Below are 21,593 nucleotides of genomic sequence, written 5' to 3'. Positions count from 1 at the left end.
GTAGTGACGTTCTAAGATTCATATATAAAGTCAACCTCACTTATTATAATAAGATTTTATTGTTGTTATTAGGATGTCATCAGGCAAACATAACTTTGTAAATAAAGTTCACTATAACGGATGAGATTGAAGTTAAATGGAAACAAAGTTATTGTTATGTGAATCATTTGGTCTTCTTTGCTTCTCAAAGCCGATAAGCAAACTCCAACCTTTTATTATTTTAACTTTGCTTTATTTTTGTTTAATACACATTTTTTCTGCTTACCAACTAATTGATGGGCACCCTGTTGGGTAGGACAAGACTTGGCACTATATTTTGTCATTTAGTTATGATGTTGATCCCATAATTTGTCTTGGGGAACAATTGAACAAATCAAAAGATTAACCTTTTGTTAAATTGGCCAACATGCATTATGGTTCCTTTTCTTTTTTAAAATCACCCCTATGGAATTTGAAGAGTGAAATACATTAATAAAAAGGTGGTGCTATCCATATACATTTTTTTAATTCTCACATATTGTCTTAATAAAAGTTACTCTTATAATAATTAAAGCCACGAAGTTCGTACAATGATTAAACGCATTAGGCTCACAGTTAAATTACAAAGCAAGATCTTAAGCCGAGTTATTCAAGTAAGAAAATTGTAACTCAGTTTGTTAATAGAATTTAGTATTATCATTAGAGGTCATGAGTTGGATTCTCTCATTTTATGATAACACTTTATAAAAGTTGAGTTACCTAAATAACCCAACTGGGTTAAAAAGAGTATGTACAATATATGTTGGGGAGTCTATGCCTCATCTAATTATATGTAAGATACTAATGTGAAGGTATCTCAAGTCAATAACGCATGTTCGGACTTACACTATGACATATTCAATATCTGATGCATTAACCCAAATTGCGACTTAAAATATATCAGTGCATAAGAGATACGGTCATAATAACATCATTAGAAGAGGTTAGTAGTCCTCCTCTCCATCTACCCCTCTTCTTTGTTTAGGGCTAATCAAACATAAGTAAACCAAATGGACCAACAAAAATATCAGTTAGAAAGGGAACAACACACAAGAGTTGGGTTGGTGCTACTGCTAACATGGTACACAAGAAGGCCGCTTTCGGTGCCCCACAAGTACAATAATAGCAATGCTTTTTACCAAATGAAAATCCAATCCAGATCTTATTCAGCTCAGCCAAGCTTAGCTTAAGGAATATTTCTCAAATAGTTATTTTTGTTCATATAGTTTAGTTTCTTTCTTTTTTCTTCTCTACCAACTGAAAGTGTTAAAACTTTATTTTTGTTGGGTGGAGACCGGCGCCTGCAATTCTCAGAAAATGCCACACCGCCTCTTCTTTTCAATCGAGGACCTCGTATTGATCTCGTATTGATCTCCCATGGAAGCCCTCTAGCTTAAGCTTTTGGTCCAACATAAAGGGAGATAGTGGATCAAAACATCATTTTTTTCACAGCCAAACACTGCCTCTCTCTCTCTCTCTTTTTCTCTCTCTCTGCTGCCTGCCTTATGTTTTTCTTCCCCTTTGTTCTAAAGTAAATTGCTTTTTCATTTCTCACCCAAAATTACATTTTGGGTAGTTTTGTGGATACCATGACCTCCTCCTCTACTCTCATTTGCTAAAAAGGGTCTCTCTGTGTTTTTTACAAGCACACCCAGAAGCTCCAAAACAGGTTTCTCTCTCCTTGAATGTTTGTGTTCAGTTTAGCTAACTTGGGTAGACTTCAAATTCTTGTTCTTGATGAATTTTGTTTGTGCATTGTCTAGATCGTGCCCAAGTTTTATTTTTCAAGAGGGTTTTATGATAATTGTGATCTGGGGTTGGTGTAGATCTGTGTTATTATTCTGTTTTTGTGCCAGATCTGAGTTTCCATTGTTTGTTGTACCAAAATCTAATAACTTTATAGGCATTTATTATCTTATAATTCGTTGCTAATTAGAGACTTGTTTTTAACTTGTTTCTTTCTGTAGTGTTTGTTTCTTTTGTGGTCAGATTGATGTTCTTCTTTAGTAAGATAGAAGTATTTGTTAGATTTTTATTGGTGTATAAATTTTTCATGTTTTGAATTGATTGCTTTTGAGTTTGATCTGGTGGGTGAAAGATTCAGTTCACTTGCTACTTGTATATGCTTTTGTTCTGAACTTTACTGAAGAAATGCAGTCATGTAGATATTACTCTGATTTGATGATTACTAATAGACAAATTAACAGTCCATGGACTAACTGAAGTTGTCTTCTAAACGGCTTCAATTTCATCGCAAGTTGTGTTCCGCTCAGTCTGTTTTTCGTTTCCCGTTACCACCTACACAGTTGAAGTCTTATATTGCTTTGTTGTGTAATCCCTTTGCGGGACATTGTAGTACTATGGTTACACTCCATATATGTGGATGGTTTTGTAGCTGATGTGCCCGAAGATATTTTGTTTGAAGGTTTGATGTATTGATGTATTGATTTGATTGCTACAACATTTCGCCATGTTAAATGTTGGTTGGATTATGCAGGGTCCACCATGCTGAAGCAAATCCTAAGCAAACTTCCTCGCAAGTCGTCAAAGTGTGATTCACTAGATTCTATAGGGAGTGATTCTGGCAGCAATACTTCCAATTTGGGGAGTGGGTTCCCATGTACAATTGGTGGGAGTTCTCTTACAAGCAAATTAAATGTTGTCAAGCGGGTGTCTTCAGCAGTTTTCCCATCAAGCATTGCAGCTGGAGCTGAGGCAGTGGAGCCCCATCTATCCTTCAAGGAGGTTTCAAACCCACAGAAGCATAATCTATTTATCAGCAAGCTGAACCTTTGCTGTGAGTTCGTTGATTCCAGCGATCCAGTTAAGCAAGATCTCAAACGTGAAACATTAATAGAACTTGTTGATTATGTTTCTTCTGGGACTGTGAAGTTCACTGAACCAGCAATTTCTGCAGTGTGTAAAATGTGTGCAGTCAACCTATTTAGAGTTTTCCCACCTAAGTATCGATCTAATTTTACTGGCGGTGAAACAGAAGATGAAGAACCAATGTTTGATCCTGCTTGGTCATATCTGCAAATTGTGTATGATCTTCTGGTTCGGTTTATCAGTTATAGTTCACTTGATGTAAAGGTGGCAAAAAAGCATGTGGATCACTCTTTTATCGTAAAATTACTTGACCTCTTTGACTCTGAGGACCCAAGAGAAAGAGATTGTTTGAAAACCATTCTGCATAGGATTTATGGAAAGTTCATGGTACACAGACCATTTATCCGGAAAGCTGTAAGCAATATCATATATCGTTTTGTTTTCGAAACTGAAAGGCATAATGGAATTTCTGAGCTGTTGGAGATATTTGGAAGTGTAATTAGTGGGTTTGCTTTGCCACTGAAGGAGGAACACAAGATATTTTTGTGGAGGGCTCTGATTCCTCTACACAAACCAAAGTCCGTGGGTATTTATCATCAGCAGTTGACATATTGTGTTGTACAGTTTATAGATAAGGATCCGAAATTGGCGAGTACTGTAATAAAGGGCTTGTTGAAGTACTGGCCTGTAACAAATAGCCAGAAGGAGTTGATGTTTTTAAGCGAGTTAGAAGAGGTTTTGGAAATGACTAGCATGGACGAATTTCAAAGGATCATGGTTCCCCTGTTCCGGCGGATAAGATGCTGCCTTAATAGTTTTCATTACCAGGTAATATTCTACTGCATAAACTGGAACCCCCTGTTTGACTGAAAATTTGCTTGCTTGATCGTAAAGAACTATACGTTAGCATGATCTAGATCATTCAACTGATGATGCTTCTAAACAATAACACATTTTTTTGTTTTAGGTGGCTGAACGAGCCCACTTGCTGTGGAACAATGAACACATCCTTAACCTTGTCGCACATAACCGCCAGGTGATCTTGCCGCTTGTCTTCCCAGCTATTGAGCGAAACACCCAACACCACTGGAATCAAGCGGTGCTGAACCTGACCCTGAATATGAAGAAGACATTTTGCGATATGGATGAGGAGCTGGTAATTGCCTGCCAATGTAAGTTGGAGGAGGAAAATCTAAGGTCAAGCGCTGCAGCTGAGAAGCGAAGGTTAACATGGGAACGCTTGGAAACTGCGGCCGGGGTCCAACCTGTAGCCTGTAACTTTTTATCTCCTATAAAACCTCCTGCTTACCATGTTGTCTGCTAATTTCTTAAGTAACAGAACTTGGCATGCATAGTTTGACAGCTCTAATGGAGTATCAAATTTTGGTTCTGAACTGGACCAGAGATAACAAACGGTGCAGATTGTGTTAGTGCTTGGATGTTGTACTTCTGAGTTGTACTTCTAAGTTGTATTGATAGATGATCCCGCTGCGCTGAAGATTCGTTAAAGGACCGTTTTGCTTGCCGTGTGTTATGTTTGTTGACACATCTTGTATCTTTACAGAAGGGTTGGTTTGTTATGGCCTATCTTTTGTAAGTTGTATTTTTTCTTGTCTCCCTGTTGAGTAGATAGTGATCATGTTTAAAGCCATCCGCTTTGCAATGTCAAGGATTTGTATAGCTAAATTAATGTCCTCCTCATTTCATTTTTTTTTTTTTTGGGTATTTTTGGGTTTTTTGGACAAACATGTTTGACCTTGGCTAGCATGGATTCACATGTACTAGGTGAAGTTCATAAATCTAAATGTTGTTGATATGATGACTTTTGGAACAACTTTTGACTCGTATTATACACATTATTTGTGTTATTATGTCGGTGTTTTGGTCTCGCTTGTGTTGATAAATTTTGAGTTTAAAGTTATTTTTCTGCTAAAAAGAGTTTATCTACATACTTGAGAAATTTTGGTAGGGCTGACTGATTAGGATAACTTTTACATAGAACGAGATCACATACAAACGGTCGAAATTTCAATAGGATTGTCTAACTAGGCAACTCCTGCATCGGTTGAAGATCAATGGAATCGAGTAAGATCAAATTATACGCCATCCCTTAATATTTTGAGAGGTGCATCCCTTAATATTTTGAGAGGTGCTTTGTGGATGATGTGGTCGGACTGCGTTACCCTTATTTTTCTGTCTACTAACCCATGTTAGAATCATACAATTGTAATACATGAAAGAATAAAAAGAGAGAAGATGTGGTAGTCTCGTCTTTATATTGATAAAGAAATCAGTGATTTCTTGTGAATATGAATCACGGGAAGCCCTGATGATGGTGTCATGACTCAAGCCATTGGAATCTGACTTCACATCTCCATTTGGACGGTGATCACACATGGCCTGCACGTATGTACCCACATGTGTATACGTATATACACACCTATATATACATGTATATATATATGCACGTAAACATGTATGTATGTATGTTTATATGTATGCTGTTGAGAATGTAAATTTCACATTAGCGAATTAAGGATTTTGCATGTCCTCATAAAGAGTTAGGCTACGTCCAATATTACTAATTGGTTTATTTACCTTAACTTTCCCTAAACATTTTTTATGGTTTCAGAGCATGTTACTCACGTGTTGAGTCACATCTTGCTTGCTCCTACTTTACCCAAGTGTGCTGTCATGTGCTAGGCTTAAATGACCCCACACAAAAGGGAGTGTGTTGAGAATGTGAATTACACAACGAAGATTAAGCGATTTTGTCTGTACTTATAAAGAGTTAGACTGCCCACTTCTGTGGTGGGATAGAATCTCAGCTTCATTCCCTCACCCACCTGTCAACCATTGATTTTGTAATGGAAGCTCATAAAAATGATTGGTGGATACATTTAATACCAAATCTGAGTGGTTGCAAATCACACACAGCTTTTATCATTCAGTATTTCTATCAAATTTGTAAGCCTAAAAAAGAAGAGAGTTGCACAGAAAAATCAGCACTCAGTCTATTTATCTTTCTTAATTTGTGGTGGGAGGAGGAAGAAGAGAAAATGTATGCACCACCGGGTTACCAAGAAATGTCCCCGGTTGATCACGTTTGACGGCGCCACGAGGAGAAGGGGTGCCTCTATGCTTGGTTAGTATGATTGAAATTTTTACAGTTTTTACTTATATATGTACTTGATTATCCTTTTAATTTCGTTTTGTGATCTGTGAATTTCGGTGCAGTTTGTTTGCAGCTTCTTCTTGTTTCTGCTGCTATGAGACTTGTGAGTGCTGTTTAGATGTACTGTGTTGTTGCTGCACTTGAATTTGTCATCTTTTATTTGGAGATGGAGTCTCAGTTTCAGGAGGCTCTGAGTTTAAATTTTATAGACGACGGTTTTAATAAAAGTAAAAAGAATCGGAGATTAGATTTTTTTTATATTTTATTTTATCTTATTTTTTAAATTTCTCATGAATAAATTATGTAATAAACTAAGCTTTAGGCTCTACTCTAGAGATCCCTTAAAATTGAGCTCATATAAATATTATAAAAAATGCTACTCTAGTTATATTTTATATATCATATTGTAGGTTCTTTTCAGATTTCGAAGTTTGGAGTTGATGGACTGTGTAATCTAGATTGTTCAAAAGACGGAGAAAGATCCAAACCCTTGAATTTTGTGAGGTGAGCAAATGAAAAAGACTAGTGAGAGTTGTAAGATTTGAAATGTGATCTAGATTATTTGATCCGTCGACTTCAGACCCTGAGATCTGAAAAGAATCTCAATTCCATTTGTACCACCTCTCTAACATTTATTATTATTTTTTACTTATTGTAGTTTGTCTTTCTTCAGTCCATTTTGCCTTCAATTCACTCAATCATTTGTTCTACATCAGTTAATTACAGTAGAGAAAGAGAAGCTCTAGAACAAAAGAGAATTAATTAGATTTGACATTAAACTAGTGCCAAAACAACTTCATCAATTCACGTTCAAGTTTCGAAAATACACGATAACGATACTAGATTACATAATCAACAAACAAATTAATTAACAGCATATATGCTGTGATTATAACGAAATTAAGAAGCCAGCACAGTTGAGTGTCATTTGAAGAGTTTCTTGACAAGCTTTCTGGTTGTGTGCTTCTCTCCTGTGTACGGCTTCCCAACGCCACGTAAAATGACCTTAGCTCCGGATAAGTACGCCGTCGCCAGCACAGTTGCCGCCTACCCAAGGCATGGTCAAATTCAGTCATTAATTCACACAATGCATAATCATAGGACTTGACAATTTTTTACACCATTCTTTAAACCGACACGAAGTGATACAATACGAAAATTACATGTGTTGGGTCAATCTGTTAACGAGTTAAGTCATTATCAAGTTACCCATTAATAATTAGTTAATCAGTCATGTCGTTATTAGTTAATAACCGATAAGACATTAGGTATGACAATTTCTTGCATGACTCGTTAACTTAACACGAAACCACATTAACAAATCAAGTCATTATTTGATCGCCTGTTAAGAATCTTTTAAGATAACGTATTTAACACAAAAATGAACGAACATGACAAACACGACCCGTTTAGCAGTTCATCAGTAATGCAAAAGAAGAAACTCGGAAAAGCGATATACCTGCTTTGGACTGGCTGCATGAGCAACCACATCCGAACCATCGTCTCTGGCCTCCTGGACTGCTTTCTTTATGGTAATTGTGGGATCCTTCTCATGCCGCATCTCGAAAATAGGAATCCGCTGACATGGAGCAAAATTGGTTTCTTAATAATCGGAAGTTAATTATCAGGCTGAGACAGTAAGTAATAATCGACTCGAATTTACAAGTAAGGGTGTTCGAACTTAGATGCAGGGGCGGAACACTACCTGACAAACTGACCTATCTCACATCTGTAAAATTTAATCTTCTTAAGTGAACGTGAATCCTATAAATTGAAACTATCTGTATAGTTCAGTACCTGGAGTTTCCATGCATCTCTACGCAACTGCATAACAGTGTCTGACCGGAATGTATCACGGTCGGCCACCATAATAACGCTGTTCTTCCGTTCCTTCTGGAGCCGACAAGCAGCCTGCAGCAAATTGATCACAATATATGATTAAGCAGAACCATTTAGTAAAATTAGAGGCCTGCTTGACTTAAGCACAAGAATTAAATTAATCAGCTTAATTACCTTAACCGAACTGGTTGCTTTCCAATCTCCTGTGGTGTCAATGTAAGCGAAAACACATGGTTTCCTGGGCAGATTCTTCCGCGGGTTCAGTATAGGAGAAGAGTCCACAGTAGGAGTTAAAATACGAACAAGTGCTTCTTCCATTGCTGCCTGCACAGCAGAAGATATTGCCGTGAACCATGGCAACTTTTTACCGTCAAGACTAGCTGCCACTGATTCACATAGCTCCTCAGCTACGGCTTCAGCCTACAAAAAAGCACAAACCGATTACAAATGAAATTAATTGAGAAACTTGATGATCAAGCCTACAAAAAAAAAAAAAAAAAAAAAAACAGCAAAATTTGGTTTGTATGCTACTGATAATTTCATTTTGTGAAGCGGACCAAATTGTCTTTAGGGTTTTATCAAGGAAAGTGTTATTCATACACTCATTTTTACTTCCCACACAACTTTGTTAGTTTTTCGCTATTGATCTTCTTTAATTCATTTAATTCGATGGTTAATAATTAAAAAAAAACTTATAAGAAATAAAAATAAATGCATAAATAGCACCACTAATAAAAATAATGTATATATTACACACTACACTCACTTAAAAATGGTTTAAAGCCATTGCCACCAGGGGTGGGCAAACGGGTAAAGGAACTGCGGGTCGGGACGGGTAATGTAGGTTTGGGACGGGTATAGGCCGAGTCCTATTTTTTTTTGGAACAAATGGGACGGGCCAGGCCGGGCCATTGTTATTTACGGGGCGGGTTGGTTTCTAAACCTTAGAAAAACAGGGCCCCGGACCGACCCGTTTTTAATTATAATCAACGGTCAAGATTGAATGATAACCTATCATCCAATCTGAACTGTTACCTTCTAAACTAGGTTTCCAGAATCAGTTTCAGTCTCACTCTTTCACTCCCACCTCTCCACCATCCGTCACTCCCTTGACTCCCTCGACTTCGACATCCCAGAGAACGCCCATCACCACTGCCACAACCAACACAACGGCACCACCACCACCCATCCAGCCATCCTCCGACCTCGACGACATCCGTTACTTCGCCGGCTACTGTAAGTCTACTTCTCCGAATTTTATTTTTGTTGATGCGGAGGATCAATAGCAATAGCATGAATAATAGGATTTGATTAGAGACTAAATCTTTAGGTGGGAGTAATTTGATGAATGTATGAACATTTGGGTGAAGGAATTGTGGACCTGTTTGGATGGGAGTGGGATTTGGGATTTTAGAGTTCGGATTTGTGTTGGGATCTTTTTAATTCCTTAATTATAAAATTCAACTGCCAACCTATTGTAGACATCGAAATTTCGGTAAATAAATGTTGACCGATAAATCAAAGTTTCAACGCTCATGTATTACATAAATTTTACACGTAGCGTGTGTCTAAACAAAAAATCAAAATAAGTTGGAAAAGTCATCAAACAGGACACGTGTCAACACCTAGCAGAAACGACTTATTTCATCTGGGATATTATATTCAAAGTTAGGCCTTGGAAAATTCTATAAATACAAGCCCATTTCATTCATTTACAAGGAACGAATTCATATTACACCTTGAAGCTCTGAAGCTCTGAAGCTCTGAAACTCCGAAGCTCTTAAGCATCTAGGTTCCCGAAGAATCAAGAAAGCCTTCTTCGTTCTTCGTTCATCGTTCTTCCAAGATCAAGCCCCGACGGCCTTTGGATCAACAATCATCCACCAATTCAAGATCAAGCCCCGACGGCCCTTGAAGAAAGTGTTCTTCGTTCCTCGTTCATAGTTCATCCAAGATCAAGCCCCAACGGCCATTTGGATCAACAATCATCCACCAAATCAAGATCAAGCCCCAACGGCCCTTTGGATCAACAACGTCGACAAATCCACACATCCAACCGTTTCTTCAAGATCAAGCCCAAAAGCCCTTGAAGATCCGTTCATCACTGTTCTTCAAGATCAAGCCCAAAAGCCCTTGGAGATCCGTTCATCACTGTTCTTCAAAGATCAAGCCCAAAAGCCCCTTTGAAGATCCGCTCAAATCCACCTTCAAGATCAAGTCCACGGCCCTTGAAGAACGTTCATCCTTAGATCAAGCCCAACGGCCATTTGGATCAATCACACATCCACAAATACACACCTTACGGAGATCGAATCAGAGGATCAAAATAGAGAGAGATTGTAACCCAAAATCAAAAATACAAATATTTGTTTGTGCACGTCGTTTCTTGTCTCTTTCGTTTCAGGAATTTTCCGTGTTCACAAATTGGCACGACCAGTGGGACAATCTCTACCTCTCATCTCTTTCTCCGTTCAAGAAATTCAAGCGCACTTCCAAAATTAATGGCATCAAGGAAGGCTCAAACTGTTCCCGCAACCGGCGCAAAGAACAAAAGCGTCCTCGTCGCAACTGGTGTCACTTTGGGCATCATGACTCGAAGCATGGCAAGAGCTACTTCTGCCGCCTCTTTCACCTCTGCATCAACTCTGCCAAGGGAACAAAAGCACCCAAGGCACGAGCCTTTGATCACCTTAGCCTCACTAAGGGCACCAAGGGGGGAAAGCCCAAGGAAATACTCTGAATCCATGCTCTCCGATGCCGATTCAAGCGATAGTTCAGCCATGCAAGTCATGACCATTGGAGCAACTTCAATCGATGAGCAGCTGGCTCAAATGAATGAAGCAATCGCAAGGCTAACCCGAACTGTGGAAGAAAAAGACTTGCAAATTGCAGCACTAGTCAACCGACTGGAAGCGCAGGATGGCGATAAACCCGACCCAGAGGATGATCCACTAAAGGGAGGAGCTGGCGGAGACGAAGAACCCCCGGTGAAGAAAATCGATGGGAAGCCGGAGCCAGACCAAGCAGCGGCACTCATGGGATCTCTTTCTATCCAGCAGCTACAGGAGATGATCACCAATACCATCAAGACACAGTACGAAGGGAGCTCACATACCTCATTGTTCTACTCGAAGCCCTATTCCAAGAAGATTGATGCCCTAAGGATGCCAAGGGGTTATCAACCACCAAAGTTCATGCAATTTGATGGAAAGGGAAACCCAAAACAGCACGTTGCCCACTTCGTTGAAACTTGCAACAACGCAGGAACCGAAGGACACTACCTCGCCAAGCAGTTTGTGCGCTCGCTGAAAGGAAACGCCTTTGAGTGGTACACGGACCTAGAGCCTGAGTCCATCAACAGCTGGGAACAGTTGGAAAGGGAATTCCTCAACCGCTTTTACAGCACCCGCCGCACTGTGAGCATGCTAGAGCTAACGAGCACAAAGCAGTGGAAGGACGAGCCAGTCATTGACTACATCAACAGGTGGCGCACTCTAAGCCTCGACTGTAAAGACAGGCTCTCGGAAACCTCTTCAATCGAGATGTGCATCCAAGGCATGCAATGGGGTTTGCAATACATCCTTCAAGGCATCAAACCACGGACCTTCGAAGAGCTAGCCACCCGCGCCCATGACATGGAGTTGAGCATCGCCCATCATGGGAAGAAGGAACCGATCGCCGACTACAAGAACGACAAAGTTCTTGAGACAAAGGTGGAGAAGGCTGCTTGGAAACCCACCAAGGAAGCGATGATGATCAACACATCTCCTGTCAAAATATCCACACGAGGCAAGGCGATTCAAACCGAAGCTTTTCGTGATCAAGAGACGCGTAGACGCACTTTGAAGGAGCTTGAGGAGAAGACTTATCCATTCCCCGACTCTGATGTGGTTGCCATGCTAGATGACCTGTTGGACAAGAAGGTGATCAGTTTGCCTGAGTGCAGACGGCCGGAAGAGATGAATCGCACCGACAATCCAAGGTACTGTAAATTCCACCGCTTCATCAGTCATCCGACAGAAAAATGTTTCGTGCTGAAAGATCTCATCATGAAGCTGGCTCATAAAGGAATCATCGAGCTAGATCTTGACGAAGTGGCGAAGTCAAACTATACCACCTTCACTTTTGGCTCTTCCAACTCAAAGTTTTCACCTCAACCGCTGGGGGCATCCTCAAAGACAAGCAAAGTTGAAGGATGGACTCAAGTCACTCCTAAGAAATTGCACAAGAAGCATACGTCTCCTTCACAAGTCCGCCAATCGGAAAGGGGGCAAAGCAGCTATTGTCAACCTTCAAAGCAACGTGAACTTGTTGAAGATGATGAAATTTCGACACATAGATCGTCCATCCCCATCACGATGCGCGATTTCCTGCCCGAAGACTTTTTCAATCACGCGGTCAAAGCTCCTTGCTATGAAAATTGTGAGGAACGCCTCTCCCGGATTGCTTGACAAAATTCACAAATTCTCCTTGCCCGCACGAGTCTAAACTGCATGGCACAAAGCTCCTGGTCTGCACGAGCATAAAAGGCAACACCAATGCTCCTTGTTCGCACGAGCCTAAACTGCACGAACCAAGGCTCCTCGCCTACACGAGTCTAAACTGCATGGCACGAAGCTCCTGGTCTGCACAAGCATAAAAGGCAACACCAAATGCTCCTTGTCTGCACGAGTTGAAACTGCAAACGACACCAAACGCTCCTTGCCTGCACGAGCTGAAACTGCAACACGGCACCAAAAGCTCCTTGTCTGCACGAGTTGAAACTGCAAACGACACCAAACGCTCATTGCCTGCACGAGCTGAAACTGCAACACGGCACCAAAAGCTCCTTGTCTGCACGAGTTGAAACTGCAAACGACACCAAAAGAAAGTACAAAAAAAAAAATGTATTTGAACTACGTTACGACTTGATCTCTTTTTTGGAAGGGTACGTAGGCAGCTCGAGCATTCAATTTCGAGTTCAGTCACACCAAAATAGGGAATAAAGATTTAATTAAAAGTTTTGATGCTATTACAATTTCTTTGTACAAAAAAAAAAAAAAAAAAAAAAAAACATGTTATTAATGTATTATAAAAAAATATATATATAATGGTGGGCTGCATTATTGAGGATGACCGTGAGCCCAACAAGCACTCAACGGCCCAAAACTGTGAGTTACTTTTCAAACAGAAGGAGTCTTCGTCTTCTACCTCCTTTCTGCCTTCTGCCATCGATGAGATTAGGTTGTGGTATTGTCGTCAGAAGGGCTAAAAAACAGATGGTTAATGAGCAGAGAAGCCTTTTAATGGTTGCTGCTACATATGTTGTCAAAGCTCAGAGACGCAACAATGGCGACGAGGTTGATACGGAGAGCCATAGCTTCTGCGGTGTCGTCGAGATCAACGGCGGCGGCGTCGTTTTGTTACGTCTGCATCCGGGCTATGGCGTCAAAGGCCCAAGCCCAACAAGTGGACCTCAAGGCCCGAGACAAAACGGACATCAAGACCCTACTCGAATCGGACCAGTATGTGTGCGAAGATCTGCAAGCAGGGGATTGCTCAAGACACCCAACAAGAAATGCGACCCAGGCCCAATCTCGCTCTCCCGGACTCTCGGCCGCCTTATGGTCAGATTCATCGTAGTTCTGCGTGTTGTGAGATGCAAAACAATCTTTATCATAACGGTACTGACGCACACCACCATCTGAATCAAAACGCCTCACGCGATGAACAATCTCATATCTTCCATCAGGACGCATCACGGGTTCAGAGTAACCATCTTGATTCAATCTCCGAGATGAACGCTCTGAGTCAAACCTCTGTCCTGGCTGGAACCGTCTTTCGGCAAATCTCCCGCCCCTGAAATTGTGATCTACTACCTCAGATTTCGACTAATATTTCAGACTTGGACGCAACCGCAACCAAGGCATGATTTTCTTAAGCTGGGGCAGGCCAACTCCTCAGGAACAAAAGGCTTGCATTGGCAGGACTGGAGGCATTTTGGTTTGAATTGGGCATTTTTTTTTTATCCGAAGACACCAGTTCAAGATGGAGTGAAGTTTTGTGTTTGCGTCAACGAGTTTCTGCCATGGGTCACAGCCCATTCTCATGCTTTCTCCACTCTCAAACTCCTCTCACGGCTAAAGAAAGCTTTTACTCGGAAAGAGCCCACAGAGAAGCATATGCAACAATCCTACATTCTGCCCATGTGGAGCCATTGCTGCAGCTCAGAGCATCCGTATGTCTGGTTCAACACGAGATCTTGTAATACTTGTTGATGAAACAATCAGTGAGTATCATCATGGAGGGTTGGCAGCTGCTGGATGGAAGATGCACACAATCCAAAGAATCAGGAACCCTAAAGCCCCAAATCTGAACCCATGTCGCTGCGGAAAGCCTTTCGCTCCTGGAAATTCTCCAAATCGTTCAGGGAATTGAAGCTCAGCGACGAGGATCAGGCCCGTGGGGGCGACCGCCGAGTCGTCCGTGACTCGAACTGTGCTGACTCATCTTCGTCGCTGTTGTCGTCTTCGTGGTCGGATATGCTCCCGGAGCTGCTCGGTGAGATCATACGGAGAGTGGAGGCCAGCGAGGACAAGGGGCCTCACCGTAAAAACGTCGTCGCTTGTGCCTGTGTCTGCAAGCGGTGAAGGGATATCACCAAGGAGATCGCGCGGTCTCCTTCGTACAGTAGCAAAATTACCTTCCCTTCGTGCCTTAAACAGCCTCTCCCCGACGATGGCGTCCCCAGACTGCTCCTCGACATTGGTCTCTACTGCAGGATGTGGGTTCTGGTTGTTTGGTTTTGGGAATTAGGTTCTGGTTCATCATCATCGGTATGCAGGTTCTGGGTCAGGGTTTAGAACTTCGTTCAGGACTTCGATCTCGTCGTCTCAGTCTCTCATTCTCCGTCTGAATTCGATCTCGACTCTGAAATCCACCAGGCTCCTCCCTGCCTTCTCTCCATCTAACCTATACGGCCTGGACCAGGTCCCATGGCACAAGGATCATCGCTGGGACAGGAACATGAACTTTCCTCAGTTTTTGGAAATTTCTTCTTACTTTGGATCTCTGCCGAGGGATGAGTGGGCTGTGCTATGTGCCTGTGCTCAGTAGCGGTGCTCTGTGGCTGTGCTCGATCAGTGGCGGTGCTCGGTGGCAGTGCAACGGATGCGCAATGGCTGTGCTCAGTAGCAATGCAACGGGTGTGCGGCGGCTGTGTTCGGTGGTTGGGCTCAGTGGCTATGCTCTGGGTTCTAGCTGGATCCGACGTCAAAATCACCTCCACCTCCTCCGTCTCTTGCCTCGCAGCTGCCAACAACTTCAAAGACCGCTGTCAAACGACTAGCCGGCCGAGAAGCGCTTCCTCAAACTCCAACTCTTCGTCCGCTCCCTGCAAGTTCCTCTACCCATCACCCAAATTTATAAAAAAAAAAAAAAAAAAAAAAAAAAAAGGTGGTGGTGCATCTGGCACCACGTGAAAAAAGGGAATGGTGCATGGGCACCAACTAAAGAAACAGAAAATAATACAAAAAATAAAAAAAAAGGGTTTCATGGTGCGTCTGGCACCGTGTGCAGAAAAAGAAAAAAAATATATATATATATATATATTTATTTAAAAAAAAAAAAAAAAAAAAAAAAAAGAAGGAGAAAAGAAAAGAAAAGAAAATGAAGTTATGATAATATGGTGTGTATGTACATAATATATGTATGTATATAGCAACAAAAAAAAAAAAAAATGCATCGAGAGAAATAAAGTCCATTTTATTTATTTATTTTCTGGAAATTTTACACAAATTTGCATTATGCATACCTTAAAAAAAAAAAAAAAAAAAAAAAAATCAAATCAAATTTACAACAGGGGATATTCAAGGACGATCAGGTGGCGCCTCACAACTCGGCAGAGCTCCAGGAAGAGAAGGCGTCAGAGGTTGGCTGTTTGAAGCCTCAGCAGTCGGTACAGCCCCAGAAGACGAAGGTAAATGCTGCTGGAACAAACCCACAAACCTCCGATGATCAAGTAAAATCTGACCATCAGATTCCTGCATCTGGTCAATTTTCCTCTTCATGTTTGTGGCATAGTTATGTGCAAGCTTGTGCAACTGTTTATTCTCATGCTTGAGCCCTCTAATCTCCTGTTTGAGACTCATCACTTCAGCCGCCAACGATTCAACTTGACGGGTTCGAGCAAATTGGCACGCACTGCACACTAAGAGCCAGGGACTCCTTAACAACCAACTCATCAGACCGCCTGGAAAGTAGTCTGTTATCTTTGGGAGTGACAAGGTTCCGGGCCACCACCGCAGCGGTCATATCATTCTTCATCACCGAATCCCCAACAGTAAGAGGACCAGTAGGGGATATGAAGGATGGGCGCCATATGTTATCTGGAGAAGACGGGACTACCTCTTCACCAAGGTTCAAATCAAAACGACGGTCGGAGGGTCCAGACATTTTCAAAGTGTTGAAGGAAGAAGAGATCGGACAAATCAAGACTTTAGAAGTGCAAGAAGGGAGTTTCTACAAGCGAAAATTCAAGTGTGCTTTGAAACGAACTGCGTGCCTCTATATATAAAAAAATTAACACTCGACGGGATTTCAGAGATCGAAGAGGTGAGCTCAGAGTTCGAAAATGCCGATTCAAAAATCGAAGCGCCGATCCCAGATATCGAAGAGACACCAGTCTTTTCCAGACGCGTCGGCACCCATCACACGCAAACTCAGCTTTGCGGAAATCACGGGTAATTTGTCGAAGCGCCGATCCCAGATATCGAAGAGGCGCCAATCTTTTTCAGCCGCGTCATCACCTGTCATATGCACACTCAACTTTGCGTAAATTACGGGCAATTTGTCGAAGATTTTCGATGAAGGAGAAAGCACGTGAAAGTTTACTGTTCAATCACGCGTTAGTTGCCGACACAAGTGAAAGAATAGTACCTCTACAGGTATTAAGGGACCTCCTATAACTGTCCACCTTCACCTTCCATAGCAAGGCAGACATACAGAACCTTTCTTCATCTCCGAGAATGCCTTCCCAATGAAGCATCTCGAGTCCCTTAGTGTTCCTTATTCCTTGGGGTACCTCTGTAAGCCAATAACTTCAAAGCAAAAGTATCTCATATCACCAGGGTAGAAAGCAAGAGTATCTCATATCATGCGTTCTCCCTGTCGTTTCCTTTGTCCTTGCTCCTACCTACAAAGACAAGGATAAAGAAAACAATATGCCGGAACTTCCACTCAAACTCGGGTAAGGAACCGACTGCTTGGAACCCTTCCTTGATTGCCTACCTAGCACTGCTCTCGAGTACTCGTCTCCCACTGCCGTTGTACTTCCAAAGAAGCTGCCACATCTGCCTGGAGAACAGATAAGGCAAGTGAAAATGATACCTTGCAGCATGTGGAGACAAGGTGCAGAAGGAACAAGCAGAGAAGAATGCAGTCTGCACAGTCAACTCAGCAGAAGGAGTCCGAGCTGAAGAACTCGAGAAGCTGCCATATCTGCCTGAAGAAACAAGCAGAGAAGAATGCAGCATGCTCAGTCAACTCGGCAAAAAGAGTCTGAGATGAAGAACTCGAGAAGATGCCACATCTGCCTGAGGAACAGATAAAGGAAATGAAGATGATACCTTGAAGCATGTGGAGACAAGTGCAACCAAGCACGTGCTGAGTCATCCGCTACTTCTTCAAAAGCAAGAGTATCTCATATCATCAAAGTTGCAATCACTCTGACGGTAAATTCGTTTTGACCCTCAAATTCTTGGGTCGACTTACTAGGCGTTGTAGGCTGCACGTGCCGATTCACCACCCTTGAATCAAATCCTTAAAGATCAAGTCACCAACTGGAAGAAAAGCCCATCAATCTTGAAGATCATACCGTTGACCAAACTGCTCAGGTGTGAATTAGAAAGATTGAACAGAGCAATAAGTCGTCACCTTCACCTCGTGCCTGCTTGTCATGTGTTCAAGTCAACCTTCAAGGATCAAGCCCTAACGACCCTTGAAGAAGTTTCCAACCAAATTCAAGATCAAGCCTCGACGGCCCTTGAGGAAATCACAAGTCCGATTCAAGATTAAATGTCTACCACCCTTGAATCAAAACCTAGTTCAAGAATAAGCTGTGGAAAATCAACAATTGGAGGAATCCAGAAAATCCTCCAACCCAGTTCAAGATCAAAGTTGTGGAAAGTCAACAAGCGCAACAAAATACGTGCCGATTCACCCACTACCAAAGCCAAAGATCATTCACCACATGAAGCTCCTTGTGGTCCAATTTCAACCTTCAAGATCAAGCCTCGACGGCCCTTGAAGAAATTTCAAACAAAAGTTCAAGAACAAGCCTCAAAAGCCCATTGAAGAAATCTCAAAGCCCAATTCAAGATCAAGCCTCAACGGCCCTTGAAGAAATCTCCAGCCCAATTCAAGATCAAGCCTCGACGGCCCTTGGATCGACATCTACAGTAAGGGACTTCAAAACGCATCTCCTACACGTGACAAGCACATGTATACGACGCGCCTTGAAGTGGGGGCATTTGTAGACATCGAAATTTCGGTAAATAAATGTTGACCGATAAATCAAAGTTTCAACGCTCATGTATTACATAAATTTTACACGTAGCGTGTGTCTAAACAAAAAATCAAAATAAGTTGGAAAAGTCATCAAACAGGACACGTGTCAACACCTAGCAGAAACGACTTATTTCATCTGGGATATTATATTCAAAGTTAGGCCTTGGAAAATTCTATAAATACAAGCCCATTTCATTCATTTACAAGGAACGAATTCATATTACACCTTGAAGCTCTGAAGCTCTGAAGCTCTGAAACTCCGAAGCTCTTAAGCATCTAGGTTCCCGAAGAATCAAGAAAGCCTTCTTCGTTCTTCGTTCATCGTTCTTCCAAGATCAAGCCCCGACGGCCTTTGGATCAACAATCATCCACCAATTCAAGATCAAGCCCCGACGGCCCTTGAAGAAAGTGTTCTTCGTTCCTCGTTCATAGTTCATCCAAGATCAAGCCCCAACGGCCATTTGGATCAACAATCATCCACCAAATCAAGATCAAGCCCCAACGGCCCTTTGGATCAACAACGTCGACAAATCCACACATCCAACCGTTTCTTCAAGATCAAGCCCAAAAGCCCTTGAAGATCCGTTCATCACTGTTCTTCAAGATCAAGCCCAAAAGCCCTTGGAGATCCGTTCATCACTGTTCTTCAAAGATCAAGCCCAAAAGCCCCTTTGAAGATCCGCTCAAATCCACCTTCAAGATCAAGTCCACGGCCCTTGAAGAACGTTCATCCTTAGATCAAGCCCAACGGCCCTTTGGATCAATCACACATCCACAAATACACACCTTACGGAGATCGAATCAGAGGATCAAAATAGAGAGAGATTGTAACCCAAAATCAAAAATACAAATATTTGTTTGTGCACGTCGTTTCTTGTCTCTTTCGTTTCAGGAATTTTCCGTGTTCACACCTATGTTTACAAAATGTCGATAAACTGTAAATTGATTTCAAGTAAAGGCTTATATTCTTTGATTTCATGGAGATCTTACTTGATCATCTTTGATTCAAGTAGTCCCTCCCTGAATTTTGATCTTTGTGACTCGAAACTGTTGGGTTTATTATTTTGAATTTATTTTCTTCTTATGCCTATATTTGGAAATTCCTCTTCTCAGCTTTTACTCTGTATCCACATTGTGCAGACTTTTTTGGTGTGGCAGATGAGTTTTTCTGCCTTTCTCTTGGGGAGAACAAACACACTCAATCAGATTGTTGGCTGCATACTCGTAGCTACAGGTGTAGCAGCGGCTGTTTCAAGGTACCTTGATCCATTCTTCCACCGATTAAAGAGCTGCTACTGTGTTTGGTTGTCCGGTTCTTCTGTCAATTAAGCCGAAGAATATGTGATACAGATCTTTTAAGGTCATTATTAGTAGTCACTTAGATGTGGTGTACTTTAAACTCATGCCATGCCTACAAATGTTGATGGTTTGCATGCTTATGCATTGTGTTCCAGATAATAACAAAGCAAAGACCAGAAGAGTTGAATGGTCTTAACGATATACCAATTACATTTATCTGTCAATGTATCTGTCATTTGTATACATATGATATGCTTTGAGTGCTGGAGTTCGTGTTTGAATCTCGATATTTCATACTAGAATGCTACCGAAATGCAGGTTAAGCAGTTGAGCAATTGGCTTCTCTTGTCAAAGACAATCTTACTTGCAAGCATCTTATTCTCTTAGTGGAAGAGTCCTTGGTGGACTTCCTTCAGAGTTATACTAGGCATGTAAGACAAACTCCTAAGTGGTATTACCGTATTAGCATTGCCATTTCTTATGAGATTAATTTTAGAGTAAAATATTAAAATTATATGGAGCAGGAGTGATGCAAGTCTTTGTGGTATATCTAGGGTAAAACGAGAGCTGGGAACGACGTTGGACTTTGTATTTGGATTTGAATCTGCTGGGGCTGGGAATGAATTTGAATCTGTGCAAATCTGTGCAAATGTGAATGAGTGAATCTGCTGAGGCCTGGGAATGAATTTGAATCTGTGTAAATGTTACTTCTTTTTTTTTTTTTTTTTTTTTATGTATAATATATACATAACAAAAAAAAAAAAACCAAGAACCCATGGACCCGACCCGAACTGGCCTGTTTCAACCGGGCTGGGTTATGTTCGGTTTCTATATTAGAATCTGCTATCCCCGGCCCGTTTCCTTTGCATCCAGGTTTGGTCCGGTCCATCCAAAAATGGGTCCTGCCCGACCCGTGCCCACCCCTAGGTGCCACCAACTGCTGCCGAGTGAGTTGTCCTACAAGTAAAGAACAAATGTCAATTTGTCGAATAGAAAGTTGATTTAAACAGCCATGCAAATCCACATCTAACCCTCTCCAGCTATGTTTTGAGGATAATATTTTACTACCGATCACCTCAGTCTCCCCAAAACTTTAAGCTTTAATTCCAGGCATTGCAGTTCAATTGTGATCACACTCTACCGCGATAACTTTATATGGTCTTGCACTTGTATGATGGCTTATGTGGTTGCACGTATAAATTTGTTGCGTCTATCATATTTTTGTGACAGATTTGTATTGGTGACATTTTGTAAGGTAGGGTAGGGGTTTTACTATAGTTTGTGTCATTGTACAAATTTATTCCAGATCAATTTCTTACTTGAGCTGATGTACCCGATTGATAATCTCTGTAATTGTTTTTGAAGTTCAATGAAATACCACTATTGTTTCTTGTAAAAAAAAGTTGGTTATCCCACAGAAGAGAAAAAAAGAAGAAAAAAAGCCACAAAGTTTGCCTTAAAAAAGTCTTACTACCATGGACAATTCGGGCTAGTGTAGCACCGGAATAATTTAGACGCTGTATCCATTAAATATGACTAAGAGCAGGGTCAGCATGATCGAGGGAACAGTAACAAACTCTATCGGCCATACAAAAAAGTATCTATTACAACATAACGAGAAAAACTCTTGTTTAGCAAACCAATACAAATGTAGGTAAACCATCAAAATTTTAAGATTGGAAGCTACAGTCTCACTATTGCCATATAACATCAAGAACAAAAAATACATGATAGAGTAAGGGGTGTGATATCCATACACCCATTTTTACTTCTCCCACACCTTTTTAGTTTTCGGCCGTCGGATCGGATGAATTGAAGAAGATCAACGGACAGAAATTAACAAGGGGTGTGTGAGAAGTAAAAAGGGGTGTGTGGATAGCACATCCCT

General features: G+C 41.4%; 2 protein-coding genes and 2 long non-coding RNA genes across 4 annotated transcripts; 3 read left to right on the top strand and 1 right to left on the bottom strand.

Annotated features, from left to right (window-relative positions):
• Positions 1 to 1,170: 1,170 nt before the first annotated feature.
• On the top strand, positions 1,171 to 4,666 carry LOC103426623 (serine/threonine protein phosphatase 2A 57 kDa regulatory subunit B' kappa isoform). The gene is made up of 3 exons (XM_008364704.4): positions 1,171 to 1,687; positions 2,516 to 3,675; positions 3,815 to 4,666. Exons 2-3 carry the CDS (start codon positions 2,524 to 2,526, stop codon positions 4,169 to 4,171), a joined length of 1,509 nt encoding a protein of 502 aa, XP_008362926.1. The 5' UTR covers positions 1,171 to 1,687; positions 2,516 to 2,523; the 3' UTR covers positions 4,172 to 4,666.
• Positions 4,667 to 5,620: 954 nt separating this feature from the next.
• LOC103426622 (uncharacterized) lies at positions 5,621 to 6,694 on the top strand. The gene is made up of 2 exons (XR_528151.4): positions 5,621 to 5,992; positions 6,085 to 6,694. It is a non-coding gene; the product is annotated as an uncharacterized lncRNA (long non-coding RNA).
• Positions 6,695 to 6,946: 252 nt separating this feature from the next.
• On the bottom strand, positions 6,947 to 8,467 carry LOC114822599 (signal recognition particle receptor subunit alpha homolog). The gene is made up of 5 exons (XM_029097306.1): positions 8,462 to 8,467; positions 8,036 to 8,281; positions 7,820 to 7,933; positions 7,482 to 7,601; positions 6,947 to 7,069 (listed from the first exon to the last, which is right to left on the bottom strand). The coding sequence occupies exons 1-5, from the start codon at positions 8,465 to 8,467 to the stop codon at positions 6,947 to 6,949; spliced, it is 609 nt and encodes a 202-aa protein (XP_028953139.1).
• Positions 8,468 to 8,932: 465 nt separating this feature from the next.
• Positions 8,933 to 20,724, top strand: LOC108171427 (uncharacterized). The gene is made up of 4 exons (XR_011576270.1): positions 8,933 to 9,097; positions 19,547 to 19,662; positions 20,024 to 20,136; positions 20,260 to 20,724. It is a non-coding gene; the product is annotated as an uncharacterized lncRNA (long non-coding RNA).
• The last annotated feature ends 869 nt before the right edge of the window (positions 20,725 to 21,593 follow it).

Source organism: Malus domestica, chromosome 02 (assembly GCF_042453785.1).
Source record: "Malus domestica chromosome 02, GDT2T_hap1".
Lineage (NCBI taxonomy): Eukaryota > Viridiplantae > Streptophyta > Magnoliopsida > Rosales > Rosaceae > Malus > Malus domestica.
This window is presented reverse-complemented; position numbering and strand designations above follow the sequence as displayed.

Excerpts from the sequence above, each read along its gene's own strand:
- LOC103426623 (XM_008364704.4), top strand. The coding sequence starts at position 2,524 with ATGCTGAAGCAAATCCTAAGCAAACTTCCTCGCAAGTCGTCAAAGTGT. Across the intron at positions 3,676-3,814 it reads TTAATAGTTTTCATTACCAG|GTGGCTGAACGAGCCCACTT; the intron begins GTAATATTCTAC and ends TTTTTGTTTTAG.
- LOC114822599 (XM_029097306.1), bottom strand. Across the intron at positions 7,934-8,035 it reads AAGCAACCAGTTCGGTTAAG|GCTGCTTGTCGGCTCCAGAA; the intron begins GTAATTAAGCTG and ends AATTTGCTGCAG. Across the intron at positions 7,602-7,819 it reads GAGATGCATGGAAACTCCAG|CGGATTCCTATTTTCGAGAT; the intron begins GTACTGAACTAT and ends GCTCCATGTCAG.